The 17769-nt window shown below is 47.7% G+C and overlaps 1 protein-coding gene across 3 annotated transcripts in view; it reads right to left on the minus strand.

Annotated features, from left to right (window-relative positions):
• TMEM235 (transmembrane protein 235) overlaps positions 1-15315 on the minus strand; it is a 633876-nt gene extending 618561 nt beyond the window's left edge. For all 3 annotated transcript variants that reach the window (XR_014966598.1, XM_085617478.1, XM_085617477.1), the window contains exon 1: positions 14751-15315. Coding sequence is in view for 2 of the 3 variants with exons in the window: in XM_085617478.1 (XP_085473604.1) it covers positions 14751-14940 (190 nt within the window). In the remaining variant the exon portion in view is untranslated. The remainder of the gene's footprint in view (positions 1-14750) is intronic.
• Positions 15316-17769: the final 2454 nt, after the last annotated feature.

Consider the following 17769-nt stretch of genomic DNA (forward strand, 5'->3'; position numbering starts at 1 on the left):
AGACCTGGCGAAGGCGACGGACCGGGGGGGGGGATGGGAAGCGGTTCGTGGGGGCCGGTGTGCATACGGACAAGGAGGGATAGAAGGATGGGAAAGAAGAGGGGGGGGAGAATCATAAAAAGAAGCTGGCCTACATGGGCTTAGCGATGCCTTTGGGGTCGCATTTGTCCGAAAAAACGAGGACAAGGATTTGGAAACATGAGTATGTCGATGTGTTCAAGTTGTTGCACAGAGAGATACAGGCTAAGGAGGGGTCTAAAGAGGAGGAGTGGGAATTGACCAGGCGGCCGCGTGTGCCGGTGAACATGGAGAATTGGACGTCGGCATTTTTGATTTACGCGAGCATTTATTGCGAGAAACATCAGGACAGGGCCATCGCGTTTTTTAAATACATGGATATTATTCGCAAAGCGCAGATGCACTTTGGGGGTTTCGCATGGCTTAGCTATGACGAGGAGTTTCGGGCCCGGATCAGTGTGAATCCCGATAAGCCCTGGGGAGAGGTGGACCAGGAGTTGTGGGTGCAGTGGATGTCTTCGACGCAATCGTCCGCTTCCACGCATACGGCCAGCGGGCTTCCGGTGACATATCGGCCTTTTCAGTCCCATCCCGCCTCGACAGGGGCGGGGGGAGGACAGACTGGCGTCGCGAGTGCAGGAGGACAGGCTGCCGCCGCAGCTGGCCAGTCGGCCAAGAGCGGGGGAGCCAACACGGGGGCTTGTTGGAACTTTAACAAGGGTTTCTGCACCCGTTACCCGTGTAAGTTCAAACATGAGTGTTCCAAGTGTGGAGGGCGACACCCGGTCACACAATGTTTTACGCTGGCCACTTCATCCGAGCAGTGGCGGATTACCAAGGGCAGGGGCCAGGCTGGGCCAAAGGGCTCCTACGCCGGTTAAGGTGGAGGCCATGGGGCCATGGCTCTCCCGGTATCCTGATGAGGAAGCGGCTCTGAAGCTTTACTGGGGGTTCACTGAAGGGTTTCGGGTGGGGTATCAAGGACCGCGGGAGCGCAGATGGGCGGAGAATTTGAGGTCAGCGAAAGATTTGCCGGGGGTGGTGGAGGCCAAATTGCGGAAGGAAGTTCTTGAGGGGAGAGTTGCGGGCCCGTTTGACACGTGGCCATTGCCTGAGCTTATCATATCCCCTTTGGGGGTGGTCCCAAAGAAGGAACCAGGGGAGTTTCGCCTGATTCACCACTTGTCGTGGCCGGAGGGGGCGTCGGTGAATGATTTCATCGCGGAGGAGGATTCCAGGGTCCTGTATGCGTCGGTGGATGATGCGATTGAGCTGGTGAGGGCGTGTGGCCAGGGGGCGGAATTGGCTAAGTGTGACATCAAGTCTGCGTTTCGCCTCCTGCCCATTCACCCAGCGGAATTTCCTTTGCTGGGGATGCAGTTTGGGGGGGCTATCTTCGTGGACAAGGTTTTGCCCATGGGTTGTGCGGTGTCTTGTGCGTTGTTCAAGACTTTCAGTTCCTTCCTGCAGTGGGCTTTCACAGACAGATCGGGGCACCGGCTGGTGTCCCACTATTTGGACGACTTCTTGTTCGTCGGGCGCGGGCAGTCGGACGAGTGCGGGGGCGCGTTGAGGCATTTTCAGCAAATGGCTGGTGAGTTTGGGGTTCCCTTGGCGCCGGAAAAGACCGCTGGGCCTAGCTGTTGTCTGTCGTTTCTGGGGATTGAATTGGACTCGGTCGCATGGGTGGCGCGGTTGCCCCAGCAGAAGGCGGGGGAAATGCAGGAATTTTTGCTGCATGTGGCGGCGCAGCGGAAGATTGACTTGAGGTCTGTCCAGCGGTTGTTGGGTTTGTTGAATTTCGCGTGTCGCGTGGTGAGGGCTGGCAGGACTTTTTGCAGGCGACTGGGGCTGGCCATGTCGGGGGCGGTGCTGCCCCACCACAGGGTGCGGATTTCCATGGGCGTGCGGGCGGATCTGCGGATTTGGCACACGTTTCTGAGTGACTTCAACGGGGTCTCCTTGGACTTTGCGGATGACAATATGGTGTGGCAGGTGTAAATCTTTTCTGATGCAGCTGGGGCACAAGGTTTTGGCATTTTTTGGGACGGGAGATGGTGCGCGGAGCAGTGGCCGGCGCATTGGTTGACACAGGGCAGGAGTATTGCGTTTTTGGAGTTCTTTCCGCTTGTGGTGGCATTGCAGGTGTGGGGACCGGAATTTCAGAACAGATCAGTGTTGTTCCATGTGGACAACCGGACGGTGGTTGACCTGGTGAATCATCAGAGGGCCAGGGATCTGCGGGTGCTGCGCTTGCTGCGAAGTTTTATGCTGCTGTGTCTGCGTTTCAATGTGCTGTTTCGCGCGAAGCATGTGCTGGGCGCTAGCAATGACATTGCGGATGCATTGTCTCGTTCGCAGTGGCAGCGTTTCCGAAGGTTGGCGCCCGGAGCAGAGGTTTTCAAGACCAAGGTGCCGGAGGGTATCTGGAGCTGGGGGGAGTGAGAGTAGTGGAGTTGGTTGAGAAGTCTGTTGCGGATTCTACAAGGCGGGCGTATCGTTTGGCTTGGGCTGAGTTGGGTGCTTTTCTTGGATGGTCGAAGGATGCATGGTGTATGTCACAGGGGGATTGTGAGGAGGGCGTGAGGAGGTATGTTTTGCATTGCATGGACAAGGGTTTGTCACCAGTTACGATTGCGGGGAAGTTGGCGGGGATTTCCTTCTATGGGATGGTTTATTTGGGTTTTGATCCCGCACGGAGTGAGTTGCTGAGTAAGATGTTGAAGGGTTGGGGTAGGGTGCGGGGGGAACTGGGGGGGCAGCCGTGCGGGCGGCTATTACGTTTGAGTTGCTGTTGGACATCTTGGCGGAATTGAGTTTCTGTTGTTATGACGAGGTGGAGGTGGCGCTGTTTCGGTTGTGCATGACGTGGATGTTTTTTGGGGCCTTCCGGGTTTCGGAGTTGTTGGGGGCTAGAGGAGCTCCGGGTAGGGGATTTGAAGACGTTCGAATGGATGGAGCGCGCCTGGGTATTTGGCTGGGGAAGTCGAAAACGGACCAGGCTGGAAGAGGCACGTGGGTGTGGTTGTGCGAGTCGGGGGGGGGGGCAGGTGCTTGTCCGGTGCGAGAATGGAGAGCTTTTTGCGGGCAGGTGGGCAGGAGTGTCGGAGAGATCTTTTGTAATGCTTCCGGGAAACGGGTCACGGCTTTCAGCTGCTGGCGGTGTTGCGTATGGCAGTGAGGCGACTAGGTAGGGACCCGGCAGAGTATGGGATGCACTCTTTCCGGATCGGCGCGGCGACGGAGGCTGCTCGGCTGGGGTGGTCCTGGGACAAGATCAGGCGGATTGGTAGATGGAGGTCGCACTGTTGCGAGCGGTACGTAAGGAAGTAGAGCGGCACGGTGCGCAGGGGTGCGACAGCGGTGGGGCGGTTCTGTTATGGTTCGTGTTCTAATTTCTCTTTTCTTCGTAGGTTGTGTTGGGGGTCCGGGAGCCAAGACGGTTACCTGGATCGTTGGACATTCATTTGTGCATTGGGCCTCCAAGTATTCCGACAGGCAGGTGTACGGTCGTAGCCCGGGCCTGAGAAGCAGCCATCACGAGGTACATTGGTGGGGCAAGAGTGGAATGCGCTGGGGGGAGCTATTGCCCTGGCTGACTAAGAAAGTTTCGCAGAAGGGATGTCCGGACTTGCTCGTCATCCACCTGGGGGAGAATGACCTGGTGAAGCAATCAGGGGTGTCGTTGCTGTATTTGATGCAAAGGGACTTGGAGGCTATGAAACGCAATCTGGCTGGCGCCCGCCTTGTGTGGACTGAGTTCATCCCTCATCGGATCTGGAGGGGGGCATTGAAGCCCGCACCGGTGGAACGAGCCCGTAGGAAATTGAATAGGGCGATGCGGGTATTTTGTGAGAACAGTGGGATCAAAGTGCTGGCGCACACTGGATTGCGGCTTGAGGAGCCCCTGCTTTTTAGAGACGATGGCGTGCACCTTTCCCACATGGGCAATGCGTACTACATGATGGAATTGAGGGATGTTATTAGTGGTTTATGGAGCATGTAACCGCCCTCCGGGGGTTCCCTGGTTGGCGGATTTGGGAGGGGGGAGGAGTCCATGACGGGCATACTCACCCTTCCGGGGAGGGGCATACTGGTGAAAGGTGGGGGTGCGTCATACCAGTTTACAACGAATGGAGATGATGGAGGAGGTTGGAAGAGAAGTGAGGAAGCGAATGGGATAAGTGAGGCGGTTGCTGTGTGAAGTGGGATGGAGTAATTGGAGTATGGGAGAGAATGGAAGAATGAGAAGTTATGTTGTTGGGGATTGTTGGGGGGTTTGTCTGATGTTTGGTTATGGTTGTCCAACTCTGTCCTAATAAATGGCCTTTTACGCTAAGTTACCTTGCATGGAGTGATTATTGCGCGATACTGTATGCTAACCCCTGGTGTGTCTACCTGGCATGCTGTTGTAATGCTGCACTTGCTTGTAGCAGTGCTTCTTTTCCCATGGAGTTTTTTCCCAGTGTTCTTTCCCATTGTTAGCTGCGTGTGTGGGTTCCACCAACGACAGTTTGCACTGTGGCTGGCGTTGGAGGGACCACGCTCTCTGTGTGCTCTGCCTAACCTGAATAAAGCTGTGTTTCTCCTGAAACTGTCTACGAGTCATAACCACATTTTTGGCGACGCTTGCCAGCCACAGGTGGTGTCTACAGAAGAACTCAGAGCGGAGCCACAGAGCGGTTCCCGTGAGCGTGCAGTGGCTGTGACGGAGAAGAGCTGAGAGTGGCCGTTAATCTGCTGCATAGAAATCAGCTGAGAGGGGCTGTTGAACAGCTGAGTCGAGGTGAGGAGCCTGCGTTCAGCGCGTATGCCGCCAGCTGATTATCCTCGATCTGCGTTGAGGTGAGGAGTCTGTGTTCAGCGCGTATGCTACCAGCGTATTATCTCAGATCGTCCACGCAAGGATTTTTTTAATATATTTGTGCCCCTCTCCAGTTGATCAGTTATTTGAGAGGAATCTTGTGAGGCGCTCGCACAGGAAGTCCGTCTTGCCCTGAGTTTGTATTCCTCATTAGATTTTTGTGTCCGCATTGCTGCAGTTCTTTTTCATAACGTGTAACGCATGACAGACGTTGGGAGCACCTTATGCTCACGCTGTCAGCACAACGTTACCGTTTGTTGAGCAACGCGATTTAATTATTTTGCCGCATAAGTTAGCGAACGTTGGGAGCCTTGTGTGCTCACGTTTCTAACTGCAACTCGGTTGCTTAATAATAAGAGATTTCGGCTTACCTTCTTCAGCCACACTACTTATTCACTGCCTCCTTGCGAGCCCATGACTAAACTTCCATCACGCGACCTTTAGAAGAAAGGTCCTCTTGCTGTTAGGTTGTCTTTGCCACCCCTAGGGTCAATGTCTTTGGGGAGAAGAGAGACCTGGGGCCACTCCTTCTCCCACATCCATTTAGGCACAATGGTATACAAAGACCCACAGTCCACCATCAACTCCACTTCTTTGTCTAAGATTTTTAAAGATGCTTTGGGGCGACAACTCCTCTCCAGGGCCTCAGTGTCCGATACAACCATTAAGAGGCGGTTGTCAGAATCTTCATCATTACTGAAGTCCTCCGTAAGAGCCACCCTGGATTTACTGAAGTCCCTGCACATGTGGGCATAGTGATCCTTGCGGCCACATTTTCTGCAATCTTGTTTAGAAGTAAAACACCATTTTGCATCACTAGAGTGGAAGGAGCTGCCGCACCTAGCACATCCTTTGCACTTGAAAGATTTTTTTGGCTTGGTATTTGACTTATTGCTCGACACTCTGCTGGGTACTTCCTTATTCCCTATGGCTGCAACGGCTCCATCAGGATTTTCAACTTTGTATCACCTCCTTCATGCATCGGTCAGACTCCTCAACAACTTTTGCAATAGAAATAGCATCTTTTAGAAGCAATTAGATGTCTCCCGTTCCTTCTGATAAAGACCAATTGAGGTCTTTTATGGGATTGATAGAGTACTATTCGAAATGTGTAAAGGTTTTGCCTACAAAATTGAAGCTCTAAGGACCTTGTTGAGGAAAGGGTGTTCATTTGTTTCGGGTGATGCCCAGCAAAGTGCGTTTGATCTTATTAGGAAGGACATTTGTGATGCCAACGTTCTGGCTCCCTTTGACACACTTTTAAATCATCGCACAGCTGTCAATTCTGTCACTTGTGCCACACCGTCTGAAAGGATGCGTTGAAGAAAGCCTGGTACCAAACTCCTACCATCTCGGTTGGTATCTCCCAAGCAGCAAATCTCCCAGGTGGCGAACGACAAAGTCAACCATGGTGGTGTACATGTAGGAGATTGGGTCAAAGTGAGACATGGCAGACCTTGCAAAGGGTTATCTAAGTTTTAGGGCCCCTATAGGGTCAAGCAAGTGTTCGACACCTATGTGCTTCTGGACAATGGCAACAAATGGAACAAACGCAAGATTGCTTTGTATCGCAGGGGTGTTGGGGTGGATTCTGTCACACACAAACCTACCTCTGTTTATTCTTATGATCATCTTAATGGTTTTATGTTGATGAGTGATGCTGAACTGTCTTCCTTTGGTTCTCAGATTAGAAGAGAAATGGGTTCCGGGGATGCCTCTTGTTCTTTTTCCTCTGATCTTACGTCTGGTGGTGGTGTGGGTGTTTCCCGACCTCCCCGGTTACGGAGACCTCCTTGTTATTTGGAGGATTTTGTTCAGACCCGATTTCTTCACCTTTCTTTCCTATTCTGCTTCTTTGTATTTTCTCTTGTTTTCTTTCCTTGACTTTTGGGTAGAAGGGAGGGGGTGTGTTGTAATGCTGCACTTGCTTGTAGCAGTGCTTCTTTTCCCATGGAGTTTTTCCCCAGTGTTCTTTCCCATTGTTAGCTGCGTGCGTGGGTTCCACCAACGACAGTTTGTACTGTGGCTGGAGTTGGCGCGCTCTGTGTGCTCTGGCTAACCTGAATAAAGATTTGTTTCTCCTGAAAGTGTCTACGAGTCATCGCCACACATGCCTAACAGGGTCCCATTTCAGATAGAAAAGGTTTACCCCATTTGGAAATCGGGTTGTTTTGAACTTGTAAAAAGCGCGCTGTATACTCCCCCCCACAAAAAACATGCACCTGACTTCTGCAATGTAATCGATGCAAATGTACAGCGCTCTAATGCCCTTAGGCCAAGTTCATGCTATATCAAATTGCAAAACATTAATAAAAAATATATGTGTTTTGCAGGGTATGGGAGACAACATGCCTTCGTGCTTGCTACAGACAACATCTGTGGTAATATCGGGGAAATCAACATTAAACACCATCCCCCCAGGGCATCTAACAATCCCACAGGCAGCCTACACTGGCTACACACCAACCCACACACTCACTTGCCAGAGCAGCATTTCTGCCATTGCCAGAGACAAAGATAGGCCAGCCGGCCCTGCTCCCTTCCATGCCGCCCAAATAAAAAGTGATATTGCCCGGGTTTCATTTTTCCCTTTACTTCACCGAGCACCTCATAAAAGGGTTTTCTTTTTCTGCATGGTATGTTTCAGTACTGTGTAGTTTCAAATGTAGCCGTTGTTTAGGGGATACTGTACATTGATAATGTAATTGCTTCTATGTGGTCATGATGGTGCACTAACAGAGAGCTGTGGAGATGAGGCTGAAGTCAGTGCGAGTTTCTCACATTGCCTGTCACTGTGTCATAAATGTGTTTAGACTGCACATTGATCCAATTACTTGCCTCATTCTAGATCACACTGCGCAAAGGTCGTATGTGCCAACTGTTTTACCATATGTTATGAAAGTGTGTGAAGGTGGTATGCACAGCTTTTACAATAGGCACAGCAGCTTACCGTGGAAGTCTAAATTGTTGCTCATTTTACCAACATTCCTACTGTGCTTATTGTATATACGTATGCTTTTTTTAATTGTGGCATATTGTGAATTCTGGTGTTAACGTGAGTTGTGGTGATAAGCAGGTTTTTGGAGGCGAGTTTGTCTTTTGTTTTAGCAACTATTGCATGTGTTCATTTGGAAAATAACCTTTTTACCGCACTATTTGTTGTTGCTTTTTTGTTTTTTACCATATGTGGGAGATTAGAATACAGTATTCAAATTTACTTTGCTTCATTGTCTATTCCATTCTGATTTTATGTGTGCTCTTTTTTCATTATTATCTTATGTGCTTTTTGTAACTCTGCAGGAGACACGTTTTTCTACTACTTAGGAAATGCCAGATTAGGAAGCTTTCCCCCAAACAATATTAGACACTTCAGTAGATATTTTTTTCAGTGTGTTTTGGATTTCTTGCTCTCAGTTTACAGGTGTGGCTTCATGTTGGGTGTCCGCTGCCGCATTGGAACAGATTCTGGAAGCTTGACCAGAACAAGAAACGAGGCAGGATTCAGATACTAACACAGCATCATATGCTGAGGCTGGAGATGGCTCGGGGAGAAATTTATCAGAGAGGAAATGGATGAATCTGATTTCTCTGTTGATGGTGAAAGATCTGTTTTTACAAATTCAGGGTCTTTGTTTGTAGAACAGGAAGTGGAACCTGCAAGTGTAAGGGTACCTCAAGCTTACCCTCAGTACATTAGACTTGTGCCTGCCGGAGCAAGGGCAGTGGATCAGCTGATGTTGGTTACATGGGGTAAGGTCTAACCTGTTCGACCGCCTTTTACTGGAGAGTTTAGCTGTTCTGGGAGTGCACAGAATTTCACTCCAATTGTTTTTTTCAATCTGCTTGTAGATTATGGTTTGCTCTGTAAAATAGCAATTCAAACAAACCTCTATGCCAAGCAGTATTTAACGCAAAACAGGAACTGGCGGCTGCCCCATTCTAGAGTCCATCAGTAGACTCCAACCAATGTCCAAGAGGTGAAAAAGTTTTAGGGTTTTACACTTCTGATGGAGATTATTTACAAGCCATCTGTGTCCTCTTTTCTTGTGAACCACCGTAGTATACACCACTGTTCTCGGTTGCCACGAGTAGATATTGTCTTTTGGTTCTGCAGCATATGCCGCATTTCAGTGATGACGCACAGCCCCTGAACAGAGACCACCCAGACTCTGATCATCTCTTTAAAGTTCGTCCTCTGCTGGACCACTTTGATATGCATTTTAAAGACATGTGTACACCAGGACAGAACATAGCTGTGTATGAGTCCTTGCTATTATTAAAGGGATGGATGTTGTTTAAGCAGTACATCAAAAGCAAGAGAGATTAGAATGGTATCAAGTGGGACCTACTTTGTGATAGCTCTACTGGCCATATCTACAGCCTAATAGTCTGCACAGGAAAGGACTCCTCTACTTTGTTGCCCTGAGTCTTTAGCAGTTGAAAAATTGTTTGTGATCTTGTGTGTCCTCTATTTAACATGGTGCACCACTGTAACTGCATACTTTCTACACTAAAATACCACCTTTCAGGGAGTTGTTTGCAATGGCCAAACCTGCTTGTGGTACAGTTAGGAGCAATAGAATAGGGTTTCCGGTGAAGATGGTTACTAAGAGGCTTGCAAAAAAGGCAGTAGAGCGTTTTGAGCGGAGAGAAACTGCAACCCTCAAGTTTAAAAATCATAGGTAAGTGTATCTTTTGATCACCATACATGAAGAGACGACATCACCAGTCTCCATGCATGGTCAGATGGCCGAAACCCAGAAGCCTACTTTACTTTAAACTATAACAAATGCATGGGAGAGGCTGACAAGCCCAACCAAATTCTTCAACCTTGCAATGCTGCAAATAAGACTTGCATTTGGTTTGGCTGTGCATCTGATGCAAATGGTAAACTACAGTGCGTATGCTGTGTATTGCCGCTTGGTTCCAAGATGCTCTTTTTTGACTGAGAAAGCAGTCATCAGCTACATGATTTCAACTGAGGCTGGAGCTTTTCCTACTGAATTGGAGTACTTTTCAAGGTTAGTTGGACGACATAAAGAGAATCAAGTGACAGTGAGGGTGCTACCGCCTATGTTTCAATTTGTATCACATAATGGAGACATTTTTGGAAAGGAAGTTGTGGTGGTGGTACCTTTCCAAGTACTGTCTGTTTAGGTGATTTAGTATATATGCACACATTTGTCTTACTTGTGACCTGTGACGATTTATATCATCTGTCACAATGTGGTGAATGTTCTGTCCACCATATTTCTAGTGCACTACAGTGAATGCTATGAACAGAACAGTGGACAGGATATTCTGCACGATTTGACGAAGAGCCCAGCCCACCAAACCCTGATGGAATACTCCCTTCAAAACATAGCAGACATCCCATCTATTGTACTACAAGTACAACAGACTGGTTCTTAACCTGTGGTTTAGGACTACTTAGAAAACTAAATAACATCAACAAATTAATAAAGTGTATACAAATAAGGAAGCAAAATGTAGAATTGAAAATTTTAAAACGTTCTGTAAATACTAAGGAATGTGAAAATGGAGACTAGAAATTAAGTTAGTTTCCTCAAATTATTTCATGGGAGCAGTGCAAGTGAATCAAAAAGACTATGGTATGAACAATGAGCGAACTCAATTGAATTTAGAAAAGCTTCAAACTTCCGATTACATTTAGTTTTTTTGTCATATTTGTTTGTGAATCAAAAAAAACATTTAATCATTTCCTTATTTGTTCGATTAATGCTTAATTCTCTATTTTTTATGTATTGTTTTGCGGTTTCAATTATCAAAAATGCTTAGGTCTGGGATTCTGGCTTTCAGTAATTACATTGTGGGGCTCCCAAGATTACGATAAAAATTGAATGGAGGTCCCAGGGTTCCAGTAATGATTAAGTAGAGGTGCATTGAAATCATGGGCATACGTGGACACCCCCAACTTACTTCCATACACTGGAAGGAGTTGGATTTATTTATTTGGAGAATTTTCTATAGCACAGTTAATGTGCATACGGCACATGAAAGCCAGATCTGCCTCTGTACACTGCCAAGGGAAAGTATTACTAAAGGTTCACCTGGCACGCATGCAGTATTAGTCAGGACTCCAGGTAAGACAGAGAGACTTGAACAATTAGTCAAAGCTTAGCTTAGGCTTGTTTTCATAGTGATCTACTGCATGTAGGTAGAAAGCAGATGGTCAGGTAGGAGTGACAAATTGCAGAACCCACCAATGCTACAATTGGCTGACGGTATTTGTGGCTGTTGGCTGGGGGTATATATGTATTGGTTTTCTTGAGGTGTGTTTGTATGCAAGTTGGCTGATGACTGGATGAATGGCAATTGTGGTTGGTGCATCAGTCCTGTGAGCGTATGAATGTGATGGGCCCCTGAATGGTGGCAGTTTGTTGATATATATTTGTTTTGCCTGGAGCCCATGGCTGTCGGTACAAATGGCTTTGTGTGTGGCACATGAAAGATGCGTTAGTGCCTTGAGGCAGCTTTACAGCTCCCAAGCTGTAAGTCCGTTTTTTGTTTTTTTTACACACAAATTATCTTCTTAATAGTGATGTATTTGTTTTACTTTACATGAGAACATTTGTTAGCAGAATTTTTGTATAGAACCTTCCACTTACAACTGTGGTCATCCGAATTAGTACGAGTCTGTACTTGAGTAGCTGATGTGTTTGTAATAGTAATTAGAATTGCTGTTCCTAACATCCATTCCCACATATGTGCTAGTCTCACCTACATTGTGCTGCAGATGTTTTCTCAACAGCTGACCTGGAAATGAATATGTTAATGAAAGTTCAGCATCTCTTACAATATCTGTAAAATAGCATTCCAAATTGTGTTCCAGCATGACTATGGTATTTTGGTATGGAGTCAAACATAACCGACAATAGCAACCCCTGACATTTTTGAAGACTGAACACTCAGAGGAATTCATGGTGGTTGTGTGGATCCTACTAAGTTTTATTACCCAGAATGCCCTGCAAATATCCAACTTTGACTAAAATCACACATTTACCTCACATTTCTGTGACCGAAAATTCCAGGATCTGCAAAGATCCACAAAATCCATACCATGTAGCATTCCCACATTTCTATGATAAAAGATACACCATTTGTGTGTGTGCGCCTGGAGCCCTTAACAGGAAAGGCCCCAAAAAGCAACATGGAGAGATTACATTTTCCCAATCTAAATCGACCTTTTTTTTGCAATATGAGTTTTGGGTCCTGGCGTGGCCACTGCCCAGGGAAACCTACCAGGGAGTCCAAGGTGACCTGACTTGCCTAGACCTTTGTATGATCTGCTCCTGTCATGGGCACTAGGCCCACTCACACAAGAGGATTACTGTTTTTGTCAGGACAACTGTGGGACCTCTAGGTGGTAAATTCACAACTACTTACATCCAAAGAATGTGTTGATTTTCTTTGGAAAAATGTGATCACTCACTCCACATTGCATTTTGGAGACTTCTCTATTGTTAGGCCCATCCACATAGGTGAGGAACCGTTTTTAAGTCGGGAAGTGTGGGAACACTGGGTTGTTCGAATTTGGAGGACCCCTGAACTATCTCACACAGAAATTTGAGACAAAATGTGTTCTTTGCCATAGTTTGAGGTTTGCAGGTCATTGTGAATAAGGAGGGCTAGTGGGAGCCATGCAGGTCAGACCATCCTGGACTCCCCTGGTTGTCCAGATTTCAGGATCTCTGTTTCCCTAGATGGTGGCACAGCCAAGTCCAAATTCGACAGTTATCCACATCCCCCCCCCATAAAAGTTGATTGTGAAAGAGAAAATGTGATGTTATTATTTTGCAGTTTGAGGCATTTCTTTTTTTAATAGTAAAACTTGTATTGAATTTTAATACATCGAGTACAGCTCTCTCAAGGTAATATCAATGTATACAAAGCCTAATATGTAAAATTGTTTCCCACGTGTAAAGAACATACAGTATGCTAATTGCCAAAATCAGCCCTGTCATTCTAACACATGATAAGCCCACCACTTTCTCGATAGCTTGCTGTATTTACAGGGATATCCACATGCTGTGTATATTGACTCTTCGTTTCATGCTCTTCCTCCACTCCAGGATGGAGAGAGCCCCGGGAGATTTCCACTGTCTGATAATGTCTCTCTTGACCAACAATGTACACAGTCCCACCAGCATCCTGTCACCCCCTCCCACCCAAGTCCTCTGGGATACCTAGTAAAGCGACACTGGGCATGCCTCAATGTGTGTATCCCACCACCCTGGATACTCAAGTGAATATCTAAGTACAATATGTTGTATGACTGGGCAAGTCTACATTATATGATAGAAGTCTCCTTTGGGTTCCAGGCACCTGAAGCAAGTAGATTTTGCAAGTGCCTGGACTCTCCATAAGCAGAGGTTGTGAGGTAGGCTTGGTGTGAGTAATTAAAATGATTGAACCTAAGTTGTGCAGGTTTTGCTTTGAGGCCTTTGTTATTGTGGGCGCTAGGCTCACTCACACAGATCGGGTACCAGTTTTATCGGGAGAAATGTGGGAACAAAGAATAGTAGAACATTTTTAATTATCAATATGATTTCTATCCATTTTAGGTTTCAAAATGTATGCCAATGCACAAGAAAGAAGCCTTTTTATAAAATGCCCTCTGAATCACATGATAGTATGAGTCACCCAAAATACAGATAACCACTGGTCCTAAAGTCAGCATCTTAAGCACAGTTTAAAGATATAGGTTTCTTTTATCTTCATTTTTCATTCATTAAATTTCACCATATTAATTGCTGCATTGTCATTACACAATGAAAAATCATTATAGGATGTAGCTCAGATATCGACTCTTGCCATAGTATGTTTTTGACCAACCAGTAAAGACTATATATATATATATATACTCCTACTAATGTTAATTCTTTTTTTTTTGTCAACGACTAGTTTGTTTGGAAAGACCATGAGCAAGCTCTACAAATGACTAGTTGCTGAATTAAAAAATGTGCCCAATTTCAGAAATGCAGTGCTTTCTGGGTTCACCTGTTTTTACCACACACACTGCAAGTATACTGACACTACATAAATAGGAAACATGGACTAACATCAGGAAAACTGTGTTTGCTCATTTTTTTGTTTGTTTTTTTACAGCTGTACTAGTTCCTGAAAGCTGGTAAGATCATGATCTTCGTGCAGCAAACTTTTTGTTGTCTATGCCACTTTCAGATGAAAAAAAATATGAACTTCTTGCACAGCCCTATTTTCCCACTAATTTTAAAACAAATCCCCCAACTTTAGCTATAGGTGGCTGATTTACAGGTTCCCTTCAAGGGAATCCCCAAACCTTGGGTACCTTGACAATCCTCAAGACGCTGGGAGCGAGGACGAGGGGGGGGGGGGGGGGGGGAGGACATATCAGGCATGAATACCTTGTGTGGAAAAAAAGTAAAAAAGTTACGGTGGATTAAGAGCAAACTGCCCCATTAAAAAAGGCTCAGAGAGAAAGCCCTAGAAGTCAAGTTCACACCAGCTCGGGCTTATACTGTGGGATGGAGGTGACCCAGTCCGTCTGGAGTACAATGCACGCCCTACGCCAGTCGTAGCTGGACTGGAAATAGTCATGCAAAATGCTCTACCACTCTACATACCACAAGCCCGGTCTCACTCGCTCATGCAGGGTTTGCAGGAATGCCCCACACCCCCGTTGTTTAACGGAGCCGAATTCATATTATTATAGCAAACATTTTCAAAGCATTTGAGTAAAATTCGGTCCGCTCTGCGGGAAACTGGTTAATATGCCAACCCCTCGGTGTTAACCGACGCACCCGAGAGTGTTAGGGATGCAACAAGCGCTCCCTTACTGCACATTGGAAACGCCCGCTCTGCTTACCTTCGCAGACCCTCCAGAGCCCGGAGTGCGAGTCCAGCTCCTCCCAGTGGCTCCCGTTGCCCACCTGCGCCACCTCCAGCAGGTACCAGTAATCCGTCCCAATCGCTGCTGCCAGGAAGGAGAAGCTGAACATCCCGCTGACCCCCGCGACCACGAAGAGCACCCCCACGCTGGGGCGGAGCTGCGCCATCGCGGGAAAAGTACACCGGTTTTCCTATAAACGAGAGCTAGCGACCCCCTCTCGGTTCTTGACCCTCCTCCGAGTCGGTCCCAGAGGCAGCTCGTTTATTAAGCTCTTGCCCCCGGTTCCTGCATCCTCCGAGGTCCGGCGGCTGCCACCCTGGATATCTGCAGGTTATGCCAGCCGCTCTCACCGTGCGCGTGCAGAAACCATCCTAACCCCTGATTTCAGCCGCTACCGCTCCGGGGCTCCCGAGTCCCCTGTGTCCCCGCAGCTCCGCTCCTTCAGTGCCTGCACTTCTGCGTCTGTTGCCGCGCGGTTATGACAGGACCTGCCCCCTCAGTCATTGAATTTCTAGCACCGTCGCGGCTGCCCCTTCGGTCAGCACTTTCCCCTGGACACCGCTATGTCTCGAGTGCTTCGCTCCCTGTGAGGAAGCTCCTCGCGGCGCCTTCCACGTGCCCGTGCCCCGCCCCTTCTCCCACAGCCTATTAACAAAGGAACCACGGGCACCTGCGAGCGTCCGCTCCTGTCTGCCTTAGGGTCTCCTGGCACCCGGGTATCCTGGGGTGAGAGGCGGTGGCTCCCTGGGGTAGCTGACTCTTAGCATTCCTGCACAGAAACTTCATTCCACCCCGACGGGTTAATGGCAGTCACCCCAGGAGCGGCTCCGCGTCACGAACGGAAGCAGCCCCACAATATTCAGGTTAAATCAATGCGCTCCTAACCTCCTTCTGAAAGGGTTCGTTCATTGATTTTAATGCATTTATGTATTTATTTAGAGAGAGCTTTGCCGAGAAGCGCTCTGCTAAGAACCCAACGACAGCTGCCGATATGGTCTGGGACTACCGAATTTCCCCCTCCCCCCCTGCCCATACCACATTTCTAATGATGGACATGAGAAGGGAATTTCTTTTGGAGGCGGGGGTCGTAAAAACCCCCGGCCGTATTAAAATATGCAAACAAAATTAAATTTTTTGAAATAAACGATATTTACACAATTATACGCAGAAACATAACACGACATTTGATTACAATTTATATGCACAGATATCAGATGGCTAACCTTAACATATCTCTAATACATAGTTTTCCTATCCGAATCTAACATAATAATCATAGTCATACATTAATTACTTTCTGCGTATCCTATTTGGGCCTACGGCAAAGTCGCTAACTGGAGTCAGATCCTTATCAATTAGCCACGCCCTCCCGTAAGAGTTGCGCATGCGCAGAGGGCCCGCTTACCGAGAGGGTACTTCACCCCCCCGGTTACCCCCATATGTTCCCTAACTCCATTCAAATTTGGGGGGTCTTGCACTCTGCGTCATTTAGTGACGTCCATGCCAGTGCGGGGTGGCCAACCAGCCTAAAGAAAGCGTGACTCCCCTCTTTCCCCGCACCCATCCAGCCTACCGGATGTACCGCCCCTGGAGTTATAGGAGAGACACCTTGTCCCTTCCCCTGGGCGACCCCATCCGAGAATGGGGCCGCCCCCTAAGGACCTTAAATTTACTGCTCACCAGTCATGACCTTACCGCCACAGGCCAGCGTAGTTGCCCGACTATCTGGCCCCCCCCCCTGTCATTCAGAAAGGTCATGCCCTTAAATTCCCTAGGTAAGCTATGAAATTCTCCAACATTATTTCATTACCTAACCTAGTCAAGTGGACCCCGTCTTTTAAGAAGCACGGTTCTCCCCTGACACACCCATGTGCAATGTTCTGTAATTTAGGAGATCTGAACAGTTTCCCTATTTTGTTGTTGACTCTCTTTACCGAGTGATTCAACGCTCTCACAGAGTCCCCCCCCCCCCCTCCATTTTGATCTGGGTATCATCTGGGACCAAACTATGTTGCAGCCCTGGCACGCCTTGGCTAACCAGCCGACCTCAGAGATTATGTCCTCCATCAAGACCCTTCTGCCTAACGTCACCAAGTCATTCCCCCCCAAATGTAAAATAACTATTGCGGGCGGAGGACTGTGTTTCTTCAGAAGACCAGTCATGAAACCCCTAAACTGACTAAGGCAAAGGCCCCCTTTTCTGTGGAAGGATACTGCGAAACCCTGCTGCTCTGCTCTTTGTCTGTAATTGCCTGAAAGAAAAACAGATTTCGTACGCCGTACATACGAATGCCCCACAACCCACACATTACGTGTTCCTTTTCCTTGTAGTTCTGGCAGTCGTTGAACAGAATCTTGCTGTTGTGGCGACGGCAGTTTCCCTCCTGCGTGACAGGTTCGAGAAACTGTGAAAGAAATCGATAAACAAAACAAGCATCAGACCCCTATTGCATTGTGTATTCACAACATGTGCAGCCGCACATAACGCTTGTAACTATTGGAAACCCATCGTCCAATCCTCTGTACACTACTGCAATGCAACCCCCTGGCCGTTGCCTCAGTGGCAGCCCCTATCCTGAATGAATGTGTACCAAAAACTTTTGGATTCAGACCTGCTTTGCTGATCGCCATTGCCAATACCTTTTTAAACTGGAACATGGTAAGTGGGGTACCGTCCGCGTGTAGTAACAATGTCCCGCCTACCGCACTGCTCATCTGTCTGAGGTACGTTTCTAGGTGCATTACCGGGCAACAAGGGTTGTTTTGCGCCCTATGAAGGACCACCCCTTCTCCCCGAGCTTCCTGATCGGTTTTCGATTTTTTGATGGTTAATAACAAAGTATCACCCTGTATCTTCACGTGCTCCAGTAAGAGCCCACCCTGCCCATCAGATTTGTTACGTGCCACCAATTCACCTACCCTGAATGCCCCATAGAAAGCCAATGCAAAGGCAGCTCTGAATAATAATGTCTCCCCCTCTGAACTGCAGATGACA

The sequence above is a fragment of the Triturus cristatus genome, chromosome 7 (genome assembly GCF_964204655.1).
Source record: "Triturus cristatus chromosome 7, aTriCri1.1, whole genome shotgun sequence".
In the NCBI taxonomy this organism is placed as follows: domain Eukaryota; kingdom Metazoa; phylum Chordata; class Amphibia; order Caudata; family Salamandridae; genus Triturus; species Triturus cristatus.